We start from the raw sequence: 14,636 nt of genomic DNA, 5'->3' as shown, positions 1-14,636 counted from the left end.
TAGGGCTTAATTTCTGCAGGTAGGGCTTCGTTTCTCTGCAGGTAGGGCTTCGTTTCTCTGCAGGTAGGGCTTCATTTCTCTGCAGGTAGGGCTTCGCTTTGTTTCTATGCAGGTAGGGCTTCATTTCTCTGCAGGTAGGGCTTCGTTTCTCTGCAGGTAGGGCTTAATTTCTCTGCAGGTAGGGCTTTGTTTCTCTGCAGGTAGGGCTTGGCTTCATTTCTCTGCAGGTAGGGCTGCGTTTCTCTGCAGGTAGGGCTTGGCTTCATTTCTCTGCAGGTAGGGCTGCGTTTCTCTGCAGGTAGGGCTTCACTTTGTTTCTCTGCAGGTAGGGCTTCGCTTTGTTTCTCTGCAGGTAGGGCTTTGCTTCGTTTCTCTGCAGGTAGGGCTTCGTTTCCCTTCAGGAAGGGCTTGGCTTCATTTCTCTGCAGGTAGGGCTTCGATTCTCTGCAGGTAGGGCTTCATTTCTCTGCAGGTAGGGCTTTGTTTCTCTGCAGCTAGGGCTTGGCTTCATTTCTCTGCAGGTAGGGCTTCATTTCTGCAGGTAGGGCTTCATTTCTGCAGGTAGGGCTTCATTTCTCTGCAGGTAGGGCTTCGTTTCCCTTCAGGAAGGGCTTTGTTTCTCTGCAGGTAGGGCTTCATTTCTGCATTCCTCCTGACAGAGCTGGTGTAACTGAGTCAGGTTTGTAGGCCTCCTTGTTCGCACATGCTTTTTCAGTTCTGCCTACACATTTTCTATAGGATTGAGGTCAGGGCTTTATGATGGCCACTCCAATACCTCAACTCTTTTGTCCTTAAACCATTTTGCGACAACTTTGGAAGTATGTTTGGTGTCATTATCCATTTGGAAGACCCATTTGCGACCAAGCTTTAACTTCCTGACTGATGTCTTGAGATGTTGCTTCAATATACCCACATGATTTTCCTACCTCATCTATTTAGTGAAGTGCACCAGTCCCTCCTGCAGCAAACCACCCCCACAACATGATGCTGCCACCCCCGTGCCTCACGGTTGGGATGGTGTTCTTCGGCTTGCAAGCATCCCCCTTTTTCCTCCAAACATAACAATGGTCATTATGGCCAAACAGTTCCATTTTTGTTCAGACCAGAGGACATTTCTCCAAAAAGTATGATCTTTGTCCCCATGTGCAGTTGCAAAGCGTAGTCTGGCTTTTTTATGGCGGGTTTAGAGCACAGGCTTCTTCCTTGCTGAGTGGCCTTTCAGGTTATGTCGATATAGGACTCGTTTTACTGTGGATATAGATACTTTTGTACCTGTTTCCTCCAGCATCTTCACAAGGTCCTTTGCTGTTGTTCTGGGACTGATTTGCACTTTTTGCACAAAAATGTGTTTATCTCTAGGACACAGAACGAGTCTCCTTCCTGAGCGGCATGACGGCTGCGTGGTCCCATGGTGTTTATTCTTGTGTACTATTGTTTGTACAGATGAACGTGGTACCTTCAGGCGTTTGGAAATTGCTCTCAAGGATGAATCAGACTTTTTTGCTGAGGTGTTTTCCCATGATGTCAAGCAAAGAGGCACTGAGTTTGAAGGTAGGCCTTAAAATACATCCACAGGTACACCTACAATTGACTCAAATTATGTCAATTAGCCTATCATAAGATTCTAAAGCCTTGACATAATTTTCTGGAATTTTCCAAGCTGTTTAAAGGCACAGTCAACTAAGTGTAGTAAACTTCTGACCCTCTGGAATTGTGATACAGTGAATTATAAGTGTAATAATCTGTCTGTAAACCATTTTTGGAAAAATGACTTATTATTTCTGTATTTGCTAGACATTCTACTGTTGGCGCTAGCAACATAATCATTTCGCTGCCCCTGCTATAACAACTGCAGATCTGTGTACATGAGCAATAAACTTTGGTGGTCTAGTGCCGTTTTCCACTGAGACCAGAGAGATTTGCGGCTCGGTGAGATATGGTAATTAAAACACCTGTTCTGAAACTAAATTAAAATTACCTAAATAATTTGTAATCACTTTTTATTCATTGAGACATCATGTTATGAGATGAACTGATCCTGAAATATAGACTACTGGCTTTACCCTGTCAGACTACTGGCTTTACTCTGTCAGACTACTGGCTTTACCCTGTCAGACTACTGGCTTTACCCTGTCAGACTACTGGCTTTACCCGGTCAGACTACTTTACCCTGTCAGACTACTGGCTTTACCCTGTCAGACTACAGGCTTTACCCTGACAGACTACTGGCTTTACCCCGTCAGACTACTTTACCCAGTTAGACTACTGGCTTTGCCCTGTCAGACTACTTTACCCTGTTAGACTACTGGCTTTACCCCGTCAGACTACTTTACCCAGTTAGACTACTGGCTTTAGCCTGTCAGACTACTTTACCCTGTTAGACTACTGGCTTTACCCCGTCAGACTACTTTACCCTGTTAGACTACTGGCTTTACCCTGTCAGACTACTTTACCCTGTTAGACTACTGGCTTTACCCCGTCAGACTACTGGCTTTACCCTGTCAGACTACTGGCTTTACCCTGTCAGAGTACTGGCTTTACCCTGTCAGACTACTGGCTTTACCCTGTCAGACTACTGGCGTTACCCTGTCAGACTACTGGCTTTACCCTGTTAGACTACTGGCTTTACCCCGTCAGACTACTGGCTTTACCCTGTCAGACTACTGGCTTTACCCTGTCAGACTACTGGCTTTACCCTGTCAGACTACTGGCTTTACCCGGTCAGACTACTTTACCCTGTCAGACTACTGGCTTTACCCTGCCAGACTACTGGCTTTACCCTGTCAGACTACTGGCTTTACCCTGTCAGACTACTGGCTTTACCCCGTCAGACTACTTTACCCAGTTAGACTACTGGCTTTACCCTGTCAGACTACTTTACCCTGTTAGACTACTGGCTTTACCCCGTCAGACTACTTTACCCAGTTAGACTACTGGCTTTAGCCTGTCAGACTACTTTACCCTGTTAGACTACTGGCTTTACCCCGTCAGACTACTGGCTTTACCCTGTCAGACTACTGGCTTTACCCTGTCAGAGTACTGGCTTTACCCTGTCAGACTACTGGCTTTACCCTGTCAGACTACTGGCGTTACCCTGTCAGACTACTGGCTTTACCCTGTTAGACTACTGGCTTTACCCCGTCAGACTACTGGCTTTACCCTGTCAGACAACTGGCTTTACCCTGTCAGACTACTGGCTTTACCCTGTCAGACTACTGGCTTTACCCTGTCAGACTACTGGCTTTACCCGGTCAGACTACTTTACCCTGTCAGACTACTGGCTTTACCCTGTCAGACTACTGGCTTTACCCTGTCAGACTACTGGCTTTACCCTGTCAGACTACTGGCTTTACCCCGTCAGACTACTTTACCCAGTTAGACTACTGGCTTTACCCTGTCAGACTACTTTACCCTGTTAGACTACTGGCTTTACCCCGTCAGACTACTTTACCCAGTTAGACTACTGGCTTTAGCCTGTCAGACTACTTTACCCTGTTAGGCTACTGGCTTTACCCCGTCAGACTACTGGCTTTACCCTGTCAGACTACTGGCTTTACCCTGTCAGAGTACTGGCTTTACCCTGTCAGACTACTGGCTTTACCCTGTCAGACTACTGGCGTTACCCTGTCAGACTACTGGCTTTACCCTGTCAGACTACTGGCTTTACCCAGTTAGACTACTGGCTTTACCCCGTCAGACTACTGGCTTTACCCTGTCAGACAACTGGCTTTACCCTCCAGACTACTGGCTTTACCCTGTCAGACTACTGGCTTTACCCTGTCAGACAATTGGCTTTACCCCGTCAGACTACTTTACCCTGTCAGACTACTTTACCCTGTCAGACTACTGGCTTTACCCTGTCAGATTACTGGCTTTACCCTGTCAGACTACTGGCGTTACCCTGTCAGACTACTGGCTTTACCCTGTCAGACTACTCTACCCTGTCAGACTACTGGCTTTACCCTGTTAGACTACTGGCTTTACCCTGTCAGACTACTGGCTTTACCCTGTTAGACTACTCTACCCTGTCAGACTACTGGCTTTACCCAGTCAGACTACTGGCTTTACCCTGTTAGACTACTGGCTTTACCCTGTCAGACTACTGGCTTTACCCTGTCAGACTACTGGCTTTACCCTGTCAGACTACTGGCTTTACCCTGTCAGACTACTGGCTTTACCCTGTTAGACTACTGGCTTTACCCGGTTAGACTACTGGCTTTACCCTGTTAGACTACTGGCTTTACCCTGTCAGACTACTGGCTTTACCCTGTCAGACTACTGGCTTTACCCTGTTAGACTACTGGCTTTACCCTGTTAGACTACTGGCTTTACCCTGTCAGACTGCTGGCTTTACCCTGTCAGACTACTGGCTTTACCCTGTCAGACTACTGGCTTTACCCTGTCAGACTACTGGCTTTAAGGTAAGTATTCCTTCTTCATCTCCAAAAAGAGATATTAACAGCACTCTGCCTCATCCACTGAATGTACTGTATGTGAGAACAGGTCAGATATTAACAGCACTCTGCCTCATCCACTGAATGTACTGTATGTGAGAACAGGTCAGATATTAACAGCACTCTGCCTCATCCACTGAATGTACTGTATGTGAGAACAGGTCAGATATTAACAGCACTCTGCCTCATCCACTGAATGTACTGTATGTGAGAACAGGTCAGATATTAACAGCACTCTGCCTCATCCACTGAATGTACTGTATGATAGAACAGGTCAGATATTAACAGTATGGGAGAACAGGTCAGTTGGACTGACGACATACCTCACATTAACACTTCCTGGAGATAGCAAGCAGTATGCAGTGTACTGTTCTGGTTAGTCTATGATGATATTTGAGAAAACGTGTTACCCTTCTCTGCCTTGGACCCTGTTGTTGTGCCTTGCATTGGTGGTAAGTACATGTCCTGACTGAAACTAATCTACCCCCAGGAGAGACAGAGGAGAGCTACACCTGTACTGCCCCGGTGATCTTTAACTCTGGAACACCATCTCAATGCTGAGGGTCAAAAGTCAGGTATCAAGCTACACATATACTGGACAGGAAATGAACAGAACAGCTGCTGTTGTTGTGTTCAAGCCTGATTCCATTTAAGTCATTTAGCAAGACACTCTTATCCAGAGCGACTGACAGGAGCAATTAGGGTTAAGTGCCTGGCTCATGGGCCCAACGACAGGATTTTCATCTCGTCGCCTCTGGGATTTGAACCAGCCGCCCTACTATAGGGTAGACCCGAACCCCACTGTGTTGCCGAATATATTTGTCCTTTCCAGAATGTTTACATCAACTAATCAGGCCAGTATAGCTCTGCATGGCTAAGTTTGGCCCTATGGTGTAAATTAGGCATAAGGTGTGAAGTTACTCACAGTTTAGGCAGGGGTAAACAAAGTTAGGGTTAAATCAGGGTACAGACTCAGTAGTGGGGGTAAACAGAGTTAGGGTTAAATCAGGGTACAGACTCAGTAGCGGGGGTAAACAGAGTTAGGGTTAAATCAGGGTACAGACTCAGTAGTGGGGGTAAACAGAGTTAGGGTTAAATCAGGGTACAGACTCAGTAGCGGGGGTAAACAGAGTTAGGGTTAAATCAGGGTACAGACTCAGTAGCGGGGGTAAACAGAGTTCGGGTTAAATCAGGGTACAGACTCAGTACTCACAGTTGAAGGCGGGGTCTATGTTGTTCCCGGCCAATAGACTGTTGACAGTGATCTGATAGATTATGTGGAAGAGCAGGAAGCTGAGACTGCTGAAGCACAGGGACATGAGCAGGCGCCCCGTGTCGCCTGGAGGAGAAGGAGATCAGACTTTGACCCTGTATTTGACTTCTATTACTGACATTCACCATATGAGACATTAATAAACACTATATTCTCCCAGGCATGGATTTAAAAGGGATGGACTAATATAAAGAATATGGTAGACATGCCCTCCAGCCCTCCAACCCTACTACAGCATACTACAGCACACTACAGCACACTACAGCACACTGCAGCACACTGCAGCGCACTGCAGCACACTGCAGCACACCGCAGCACACCGCAGCACACCATAGCACACTGTAGCATACTACAGCACACTGCAGCACACTGCAGCACACTACAGCACACTACAGCACACCGCAGCACACTACAGCACACTGCAGCATACTGCAGCACACTGCAGCACACTGTAGCACACTATAGCATACTACAGCACACTGCAGCACAATGCAGCACACTGCAGCACACTATAGCATACTACAGCACACTGCAGCATACTGCAGCACACTGCAGCACACTGTAGCACACTATAGCATACTACAGCACACTGCAGCACACTGCAGCACACTGCAGCACACTGCAGCACACTGTAGCACACTATAGCATACTACAGCACACTGCAGCACACTGCAGCACACTACAGCACACTGTAGCACACTACAGCATGCTACAGCACACTACAACATACTACAGCATACTATAGTATACTTCAACATACTACAACAAATACAATGCTTTTTAAATGAAATTGTTGAGTGGGAGAGAGTGAACGAGTTCAGTCAGTAGGGAGAAGTGGGGAGAAGAGGAGAGAGAGAAAGAGAGAGAGAGAGAGAGAGAGAGAGAGAAGGGGGGCAGAGAGAGGGGGGGCAGTGAAAGAGAAATAAAATGCTCCACACATTTCCAGGGTTTTATTATAGACCTACAGGGATTTGGAATAATTGTTAGTTGTTATGATGCTTGAGTAACAGGAACAGTGTAGGGAGGTGAGTCAGTAACAGGAACAGTGTAGGGAGGTGAGTCAGTAACAGGAACAGTGTAGGGAGGTGAGTCAGTAACAGGAACAGTGTAGGGAGGTGAGTCAGTAACAGGAACAGTGTAGGGGAGGTGAGTAGTAACAGGAACAGTGTAGGGAGGTGAGTCAGTAACAGGAACAGTGTAGGGAGGTGAGTCAGTAACAGGAACAGTGTAGGGAGGTGAGTCAGTAACAGGAAAAGTGTAGGGAGGTGAGTCAGTAACAGGAACAGTGTAGGGAGGTGAGTCAGTAACAGGAACAGTGTAGGGAGGTGAGTCAGGAACAGTGTAGGGAGGTGAGTCAGTAACAGGAACAGTGTAGGGAGGTGAGTCAGTAACAGGAACAGTGTAGGGAGGTGAGTCAGTAACAGGAACAGTGTAGGGAGGTGAGTCAGTAACAGGAACAGTGTAGGGAGGTGAGTCAGGAACAGTGTAGGGAGGTGAGTCAGTAACAGAACAGTGTAGGGAGGTGAGTCAGTAACAGGAAACGTGTAGGGAGGTGAGTCAGTAACAGGAACAGTGTAGGGGAGGTAAGTCAGTAACAGGAACAGTGTAGGGAGGTGAGTCAGGAACAGGAACAGTGTAGGGAGGTGAGTCAGGAACAGGAACAGTGTAGGGAGGTGAGTCAGTAACAGGAACAGTGTATGGAGGTGAGTCAGTAACAGGAACAGTGTAGGGAGGTGAGTCAGTAACAGGAACAGTGTAGGGAGGTGAGTCAGTAACAGGAACAGTGTAGGGAGGTGAGTCAGTAACAGGAACAGTGTAGGGAGGTGAGTCAGGAACAGGAACAGTGTAGGGAGGTGAGTCAGTAACAGGAACAGTGTAGGGAGGTGAGTCAGTAACAGGAACAGTGTATGGAGGTGAGTCAGTAACAGGAACAGTGTAGGGAGGTGAGTCAGTAACAGGAACAGTGTAGGGAGGTGAGTCAGTAACAGGAACAATGTAGGGAGGTGAGTCAGGAACAGTGTAGGGAGGTGAGTCAGTAACAAGAACAGTGTAGGGAGGTGAGTCAGTAACAGAACAGTGTAGGGAGGTGAGTCAGTAACAGTGTAGGGAGGTGAGTCAGTAACAGGAACAGTGTAGGGAGGTGAGTCAGGAACAGGAACAGTGTAGGGAGGTAAGTCAGTAACAGGAACAGTGTAGGGAGGTGAGTCAGTACAAGGAACAGTGTAGGGAGGTGAGTCAGTAACCAGGAACAGTGTAGGGAGGTGAGTCAGTAACAGGAACAGTGTAGGGAGGTGAGTCAGTAACAGGAACAGTGTAGGGAGGTGAGTCAGTAACAGGAACAGTGTATGGAGGTGAGTCAGTAACAGGAAACAGTGTAGGGAGGTGAGTCAGGAACAGGACAGTGTAGGGAGGTGAGTCAGTAACAGGAACAGTGTAGGGAGGTGAGTCAGTAACAGGAACAGTGTAGGGAGGTGAGTCAGTAACAGGAACAGTGTAGGGAGGTGAGTCAGTAACAGGAACAGTGTAGGGAGGTGAGTCAGGAACAGGAACAGGTGTAGGGAGGTGAGTCAGTAACAGGAAACAGTGTAGGGAGGTGAGTCAGTAACAGGAACAGTGTAGGGAGTGAGTCAGTAACAGGAACAGTGTATGGAGGTGAGTCAGTAACAGGAAACAGTGTAGGGAGGTGAGTCAGGAACAGGAACAGTGTAGGGAGGTGAGTCAGTAACAGGAACAGTGTAGGGAGGTGAGTCAGTAACAGGAACAGTGTAGGGAGGTGAGTCAGTAACAGGAACAGTGTAGGGAGGTGAGTCAGTAACAGGAACAGTGTAGGGAGGTGAGTCAGGAACAGGAACAGTGTAGGGAGGTGAGTCAGTAACAGGAACAGTGTAGGGAGGTGAGTCAGTAACAGTGTAGGGAGTGAGTCATAACAGGAACAGTGTAGGGAGGTGAGTCAGTAACAGGAACAGTGTAGGGAGGTGAGTCAGTAACAGGAGCAGTGTAGGGAGGTGAGTCATAACAGGAACAGTGTAGGGAGGTGAGTCAGTAACAGGAACAGTGTAGGGAGGTGAGTCAGTTAACAGGAACAGTGTAGGGAGGTGAGTCAGTAACAGGAACAGTGTAGGGAGGTGAGTCAGTAACAGGAACAGTGTAGGGAGGTGAGTCAGTAACAGGAACAGTGTAGGGAGGTGAGTCAGTAACAGGAAAAGTGTAGGGAGGTGAGTCAGTAACAGGAACAGTGTAGGGAGGTGAGTCAGTAACAGGAACAGTGTAGGGAGGTGAGTCAGGAACAGTGTAGGGAGGTGAGTCAGTAACAGGAACAGTGTAGGGAGGTGAGTCAGTAACAGGAACATTGTAGGGAGGTGAGTCAGTAACAGGAACAGTGTAGGGAGGTGAGTCAGTAACAGGAACAGTGTAGGGAGGTGATGCAGGAACAGTGTAGGGAGGTGGTCAGTAACAGAACAGTGTAGGGAGGTGAGTCAGTAACAGGAACAGTGTAGGGAGGTGAGTCAGTAACAGGAACAGTGTAGGGAGGTAGTCAGTAACAGGAACAGTGTAGGGAGGTGAGTCAGGAACAGGAACAGTGTAGGAGGTGAGTCGGAACAGGAACAGTGTAGGAGGTGAGTCAGTAACAGGAACAGTGTATGGAGTGAGTGCCAGTAACAAGGAACAGTGTAGGGAGGTTGAGTCATAACAGGAACAGTGTAGGGAGGTGAGTCAGTAACAGAACAGTGTAGGGAGGTGAGTCAGTAACAGGAAAGTGTAGGGAGGTGAGTCAGGAACAGGAAACGTGTAGGGAGGTGAGTCAGTAACAGGAAACAGTGTAGGGAGGTGAGTCAGTAACAGGAACAGTGTATGGAGGTGAGTCAGTAACAGGAACAGTTGTAGGAGGTGAGTCAGTAACAGGAACAGTGTAGGGAGGTGAGTCAGTAACAGGAACAATGTAGGGAGGTGAGTCAGGAACAGTGTAGGGAGGTGAGTCAGTAACAAGAACAGTGTAGGGAGGTGAGTCAGTAACAGGAACAGTGTAGGGAGGTGAGTCAGTAACAGTGTAGGGAGGTGAGTCAGTAACAGGAACAGTGTAGGGAGGTGAGTCAGGAACAGGAACAGTGTAGGGAGGTAAGTCAGTAACAGGAACATTGTAGGGAGGTGAGTCAGTAACAGGAACAGTGTAGGGAGGTGAGTCAGTAACAGGAACAGTGTAGGGAGGTGAGTCAGTAACAGGAAACAGTGTAGGGAGGTGAGTCAGTAACAGGAACAGTGTAGGGAGGTGAGTCAGTAACAGGAAACAGTGTATGGGAGGTGAGTCAGTAACAGGAACAGTGTAGGGAGGTGAGTCAGGAACAGGAACAGTGTAGGGAGGTGAGTCAGTAACAGGAAACAGTGTAGGGAGGTGAGTCAGTAACAGGAACAGTGTAGGAGTGAGTCAGTAAAGGAACGTGTAGGGAGGTGAGTGAGGAACAGGAACAGTGTAGGGAGGTGAGTCAGTAACAGGAACAGTGTAGGGAGGTGATCAGTAACAGGAACAGTGTAGGGAGGTGAGTCAGTAACAGGAACAGTGTAGGGAGGTGAGTCAGTAACAGGAACAGTGTAGGGAGGTGAGTCAGTAACAGGAACAGTGTAGGGAGGTGAGTCAGTAACAGGACAGTGTAGGGAGGTGAGTCAGTAACAGGAACAGTGTAGGAGGTGATCAGTAACAGGAACAGTGTAGGGAGGTGAGTCAGTAACAGGACAGTGTAGGGAGGTGAGTCAGTAACAGGAACAGTGTAGGGAGGTGAGTCAGTAACAGGAACAGTGTAGGGAGGTGAGTCAGTAACAGGAACAGTGTAGGGAGGTGAGTCAGTAACAGGAACAGTGTAGGGAGGTGAGTCAGTAACAGGAACAGTGTAGGGAGGTGAGTCAGTAACAGGAACATGTGTAGGGAGGTGAGTCCAGTAACAGGAACAGTGTAGGGAGGTGAGTCAGTAACAGGAACAGTGTAGGGAGGTGAGTCAGTAACAGGAACAGTGTAGGGAGGTGAGTCAGTAACAGGAACAGTGGTAGGGAGGTGAGTCAGTAACAGGAACAGTGTAGGGAGGTGAGTCAGTAACAGGAACAGTGTAGGGAGGTGAGTCAGTAACAGGAACAGTGTAGGGAGGTGAGTCAGTAACAGGAAACAGTGTAGGGAGGTGAGTCAGTAACAGGAACAGTGTAGGGAGGTGAGTCAGTAACAGGAACAGTGTAGGGAGGTGAGTCAGTAACAGGAACAGTGTAGGGAGGTGAGTCAGTAACAGGAACAGTTGTAGGGAGGTGAGTCAGTAACAGGAACAGTGTAGGGAGGTGAGTCAGTAACAGGAACAGTGTAGGGAGGTGAGTCAGTAACAGGAACAAGTGTAGGGAGGTGAGTCAGTAACAGGAACAGTGTAGGGAGGTGAGTCAGTAACAGGAACAGTGTAGGGAGGTGAGTCAGTAACAGGAACAGTGTAGGGAGGTGAGTCAGTAACAGGAACAGTGTAGGGAGGTGAGTCAGTAACAGGAACAGTGTAGGGAGGTGAGTCAGTAACAGGAACAGTGTAGGGAGGGTGAGTCAGTAACAGAACAGTGTAGGGAGGTGAGTCAGTACAGGAACAGTGTAGGGAGGTGAGTCAGTAACAGGAACAGTGTAGGGAGGTGAGTCAGTAACAGGAACAGTGTAGGGAGGTGAGTCAGTAACAGGAACAGTGTAGGGAGGTGAGTCAGTAACAGGAACAGTGTAGGGAGGTGAGTCAGTAACAGGAACAGTGTAGGGAGGTGAGTCAGTAACAGGAACAGTGTAGGGAGGTGAGTCAGTAACAGGAACAGTGTAGGGAGGTGAGTCAGTAACAGGAACAGTGTAGGGAGGTGAGTCAGTAACAGGAACAGTGTAGGGAGGTGAGTCAGTAACAGGAACAGTGTAGGGAGGTGAGTCAGTAACAGGAACAGTGTAGGGAGGTGAGTCAGTAACAGGAACAGTGTAGGGAGGTGAGTCAGTAACAGGAACAGTGTAGGGAGGTGAGTCAGTAACAGGAACAGTGTAGGGAGGTGAGTCAGTAACAGGAACAGTGTAGGGAGGTGAGTCAGTAACAGGAACAGTGTAGGGAGGTGAGTCAGAACAGGAACAGTGTAGGGAGGTGAAGTCAGGAAAAGGAACAGTGTAGGGAGGTGAGTCAGTAACAGGAACAGTGTAGGGAGGTGAGTCAGGTAACAGTGTAGGGAGGTGAGTCAGTATACAGGAACAGTGTAGGGAGGTGAGTCAGTAACAGGAACAGTGTAGGGAGGTGAGTCAGTAAGGACAGTGCTGGAGGGTGAGTCAGTAACAGGAAACAGTGTAGGGAGGTGAGTCAGTAACAGGAACAGTGTAGGGAGGTGAGTCAGTAACAGGAACAGTGTAGGGAGGTGAGTCAGTAACAGGAACAGTGTAGGGAGGTGAGTCAGTAACAGGAACAGTGTAGGGAGGTGAGTCAGTAACAGGAACAGTGTAGGGAGGTGAGTCAGTATACAGGGAACAGTGTAGGGAGGTGAGTCAGTAACAGGAACAGTGTAGGGAGGTGAGTCAGGAACAGTGTAGGGAGGTGAGTCAGTAAACAGTGTAGGGAGGTGATCAGTACAGGAACAGTGTAGGGAGGTGAGTCAGTAACAGGAACAGTGTAGGGAGGTGAGTCAGTAACAGTGTAGGGAGGTGAGTCAGTAACAGGAACAGTGTAGGGAGGTGAGTCAGTAACAGGAACAGTGTAGGGAGGTGAGTCAGTAACGAGGAACAAGTGTAGGGAGGTGAGTCAGTAACAGGAACAGTGTAGGGGAGGTGAGTCAGTAACAGGAACAGTGTAGGGAGGTGAGTCAGTAACAGGAACAGTGTAGGGAGGTGAGTCAGTAACAGGAACAGTGTAGGGAGGTGAGTCAGTAACAGGAACAGTGTAGGGAGGTGAGTCAGGAACAGTGTAGGGAGGTGAGTCAGTAACAGGAACAGTGTAGGGAGGTGAGTCAGTAACAGGAACAGTGTAGGGAGGTGAGTCAGTAACAGGAACAGTGTAGGGAGGTGAGTCAGTAACAGGAACAGTGTAGGGAGGTGAGTCAGTAACAGGAACAGTGTAGGGAGGTGAGTCAGGAACAGTGTAGGGAGGTGAGTCAGGAACAGTGTAGGGAGGTGAGTCAGTAACAGGAACAGTGTAGGGAGGTGAGTCAGGAACAGTGTAGGGAGGTGAGTCAGTAACAGGAACAGTGTAGGGAGGTGAGTCAGTAACAGGAACAGTGTAGGGAGGTGAGTCAGTAACAGGAACAGTGTAGGGAGGTGAGTCAGTAACAGGAACAGTGTAGGGAGGTGAGTCAGTAACAGGAACAGTGTAGGGAGGTGAGTCAGTAACAGGAACAGTGTAGGGAGGTGAGTCAGGAACAGGAACAGTGTAGGGAGGTGAGTCAGTAACAGGAACAGTGTAGGGAGGTGAGTCAGTAACAGGAACAGTGTAGGGAGGTGAGTCAGTAACAGGAACAGTGTAGGGAGGTGAGTCAGTAACAGGAACAGTGTAGGGAGGTGAGTCAGTAACAGGAACAGTGTAGGGAGGTGAGTCAGTAACAGGAACAGTGTAGGGAGGTGAGTCAGTAACAGTGTAGGGAGGTGAGTCAGTAACAGGAACAGTGTAGGGAGGTGAGTCAGGAACAGGAACAGTGTAGGGAGGTGAGTCAGTAACAGGAACAGTGTAGGGAGGTGAGTCAGTAACAGGAACAGTGTAGGGAGGTGAGTCAGTAACAGGAACAGTGTAGGGAGGTGAGTCAGTAACAGGAACAGTGTAGGGAGGTGAGTCAGTAACAGGAACAGTGTAGGGAGGTGAGTCAGTAACAGGAACAGTGTAGGGAGGTGAGTCAGTAACAGGAACAGTGTAGGGAGGTGAGTCAGTAACAGGAACAGTGTAGGGAGGTGAGTCAGTAACAGGAACAGTGTAGGGAGGTGAGTCAGTAACAGGAACAGTGTAGGGAGGTGAGTCAGTAACAGGAACAGTGTAGGGAGGTGAGTCAGTAACAGGAACAGTGTAGGGAGGTGAGTCAGTAACAGGAACAGTGTAGGGAGGTGAGTCAGTAACAGGAACAGTGTAGGGAGGTGAGTCAGTAACAGGAACAGTGTAGGGAGGTGAGTCAGTAACAGGAACAGTGTAGGGAGGTGAGTCAGTAACAGGAACAGTGTAGGGAGGTGAGTCAGTAACAGGAACAGTGTAGGGAGGTGAGTCAGTAACAGGAACAGTGTAGGGAGGTGAGTCAGGAACAGTGTAGGGAGGTGAGTCAGTAACAGGAACAGTGTAGGGAGGTGAGTCAGTAACAGGAACAGTGTAGGGAGGTGAGTCAGTAACAGGAACAGTGTAGGGAGGTGAGTCAGTAACAGTGTAGGGAGGTGAGTCAGTAACAGGAACAGTGTAGGGAGGTGAGTCAGTAACAGGAACAGTGTAGGGAGGTGAGTCAGTAACAGGAACAGTGTAGGGAGGTGAGTCAGTAACAGGAACAGTGTAGGGAGGTGAGTCAGTAACAGGAACAGTGTAGGGAGGTGAGTCAGTAACAGGAACAGTGTAGGGAGGTGAGTCAGTAACAGGAACAGTGTAGGGAGGTGAGTCAGTAACAGGAACAGTGTAGGGAGGTGAGTCAGTAACAGGAACAGTGTAGGGAGGTGAGTCAGTAACAGGAACAGTGTAGGGAGGTGAGTCAGTAACAGGAACAGTGTAGGGAGGTGAGTCAGTAACAGGAACAGTGTAGGGAGGTGAGTCAGTAACAGGAACAGTGTAGGGAGGTGAGTCAGTAACAGGAACAGTGTAGGGAGGTGAGTCAGTAACAGGAACAGTGTAGGGAGGTGAGTCAGTAACAGGAACAGTGTAGGGAGGTGAGTCAGTAACAGGAACAGTGTAGGGAGGTGAGTCAGTAACAGGAACAGTGTA

At 48.5% G+C, this 14,636-nt stretch overlaps 1 protein-coding gene across 1 annotated transcript in view; it reads right to left on the bottom strand.

Annotated features, from left to right (window-relative positions):
- LOC109884233 (piezo-type mechanosensitive ion channel component 2-like) overlaps window positions 1-14,636 on the bottom strand; it is a 243,994-nt gene that overhangs the window by 188,050 nt on the left and 41,308 nt on the right. The window contains exon 3 of the mRNA XM_031806768.1: window positions 5,668-5,793. Coding sequence (XP_031662628.1) covers window positions 5,668-5,793 — 126 coding nt within the window. The remainder of the gene's footprint in view (window positions 1-5,667; window positions 5,794-14,636) is intronic.

Source organism: Oncorhynchus kisutch, linkage group LG27 (assembly GCF_002021735.2).
Source record: "Oncorhynchus kisutch isolate 150728-3 linkage group LG27, Okis_V2, whole genome shotgun sequence".
Classification (NCBI taxonomy): Eukaryota; Metazoa; Chordata; class Actinopteri; order Salmoniformes; family Salmonidae; genus Oncorhynchus; species Oncorhynchus kisutch.
The sequence above is the reverse complement of the archived record's forward strand: the minus strand, read 5'-3'. Positions and strand labels throughout refer to the sequence as shown.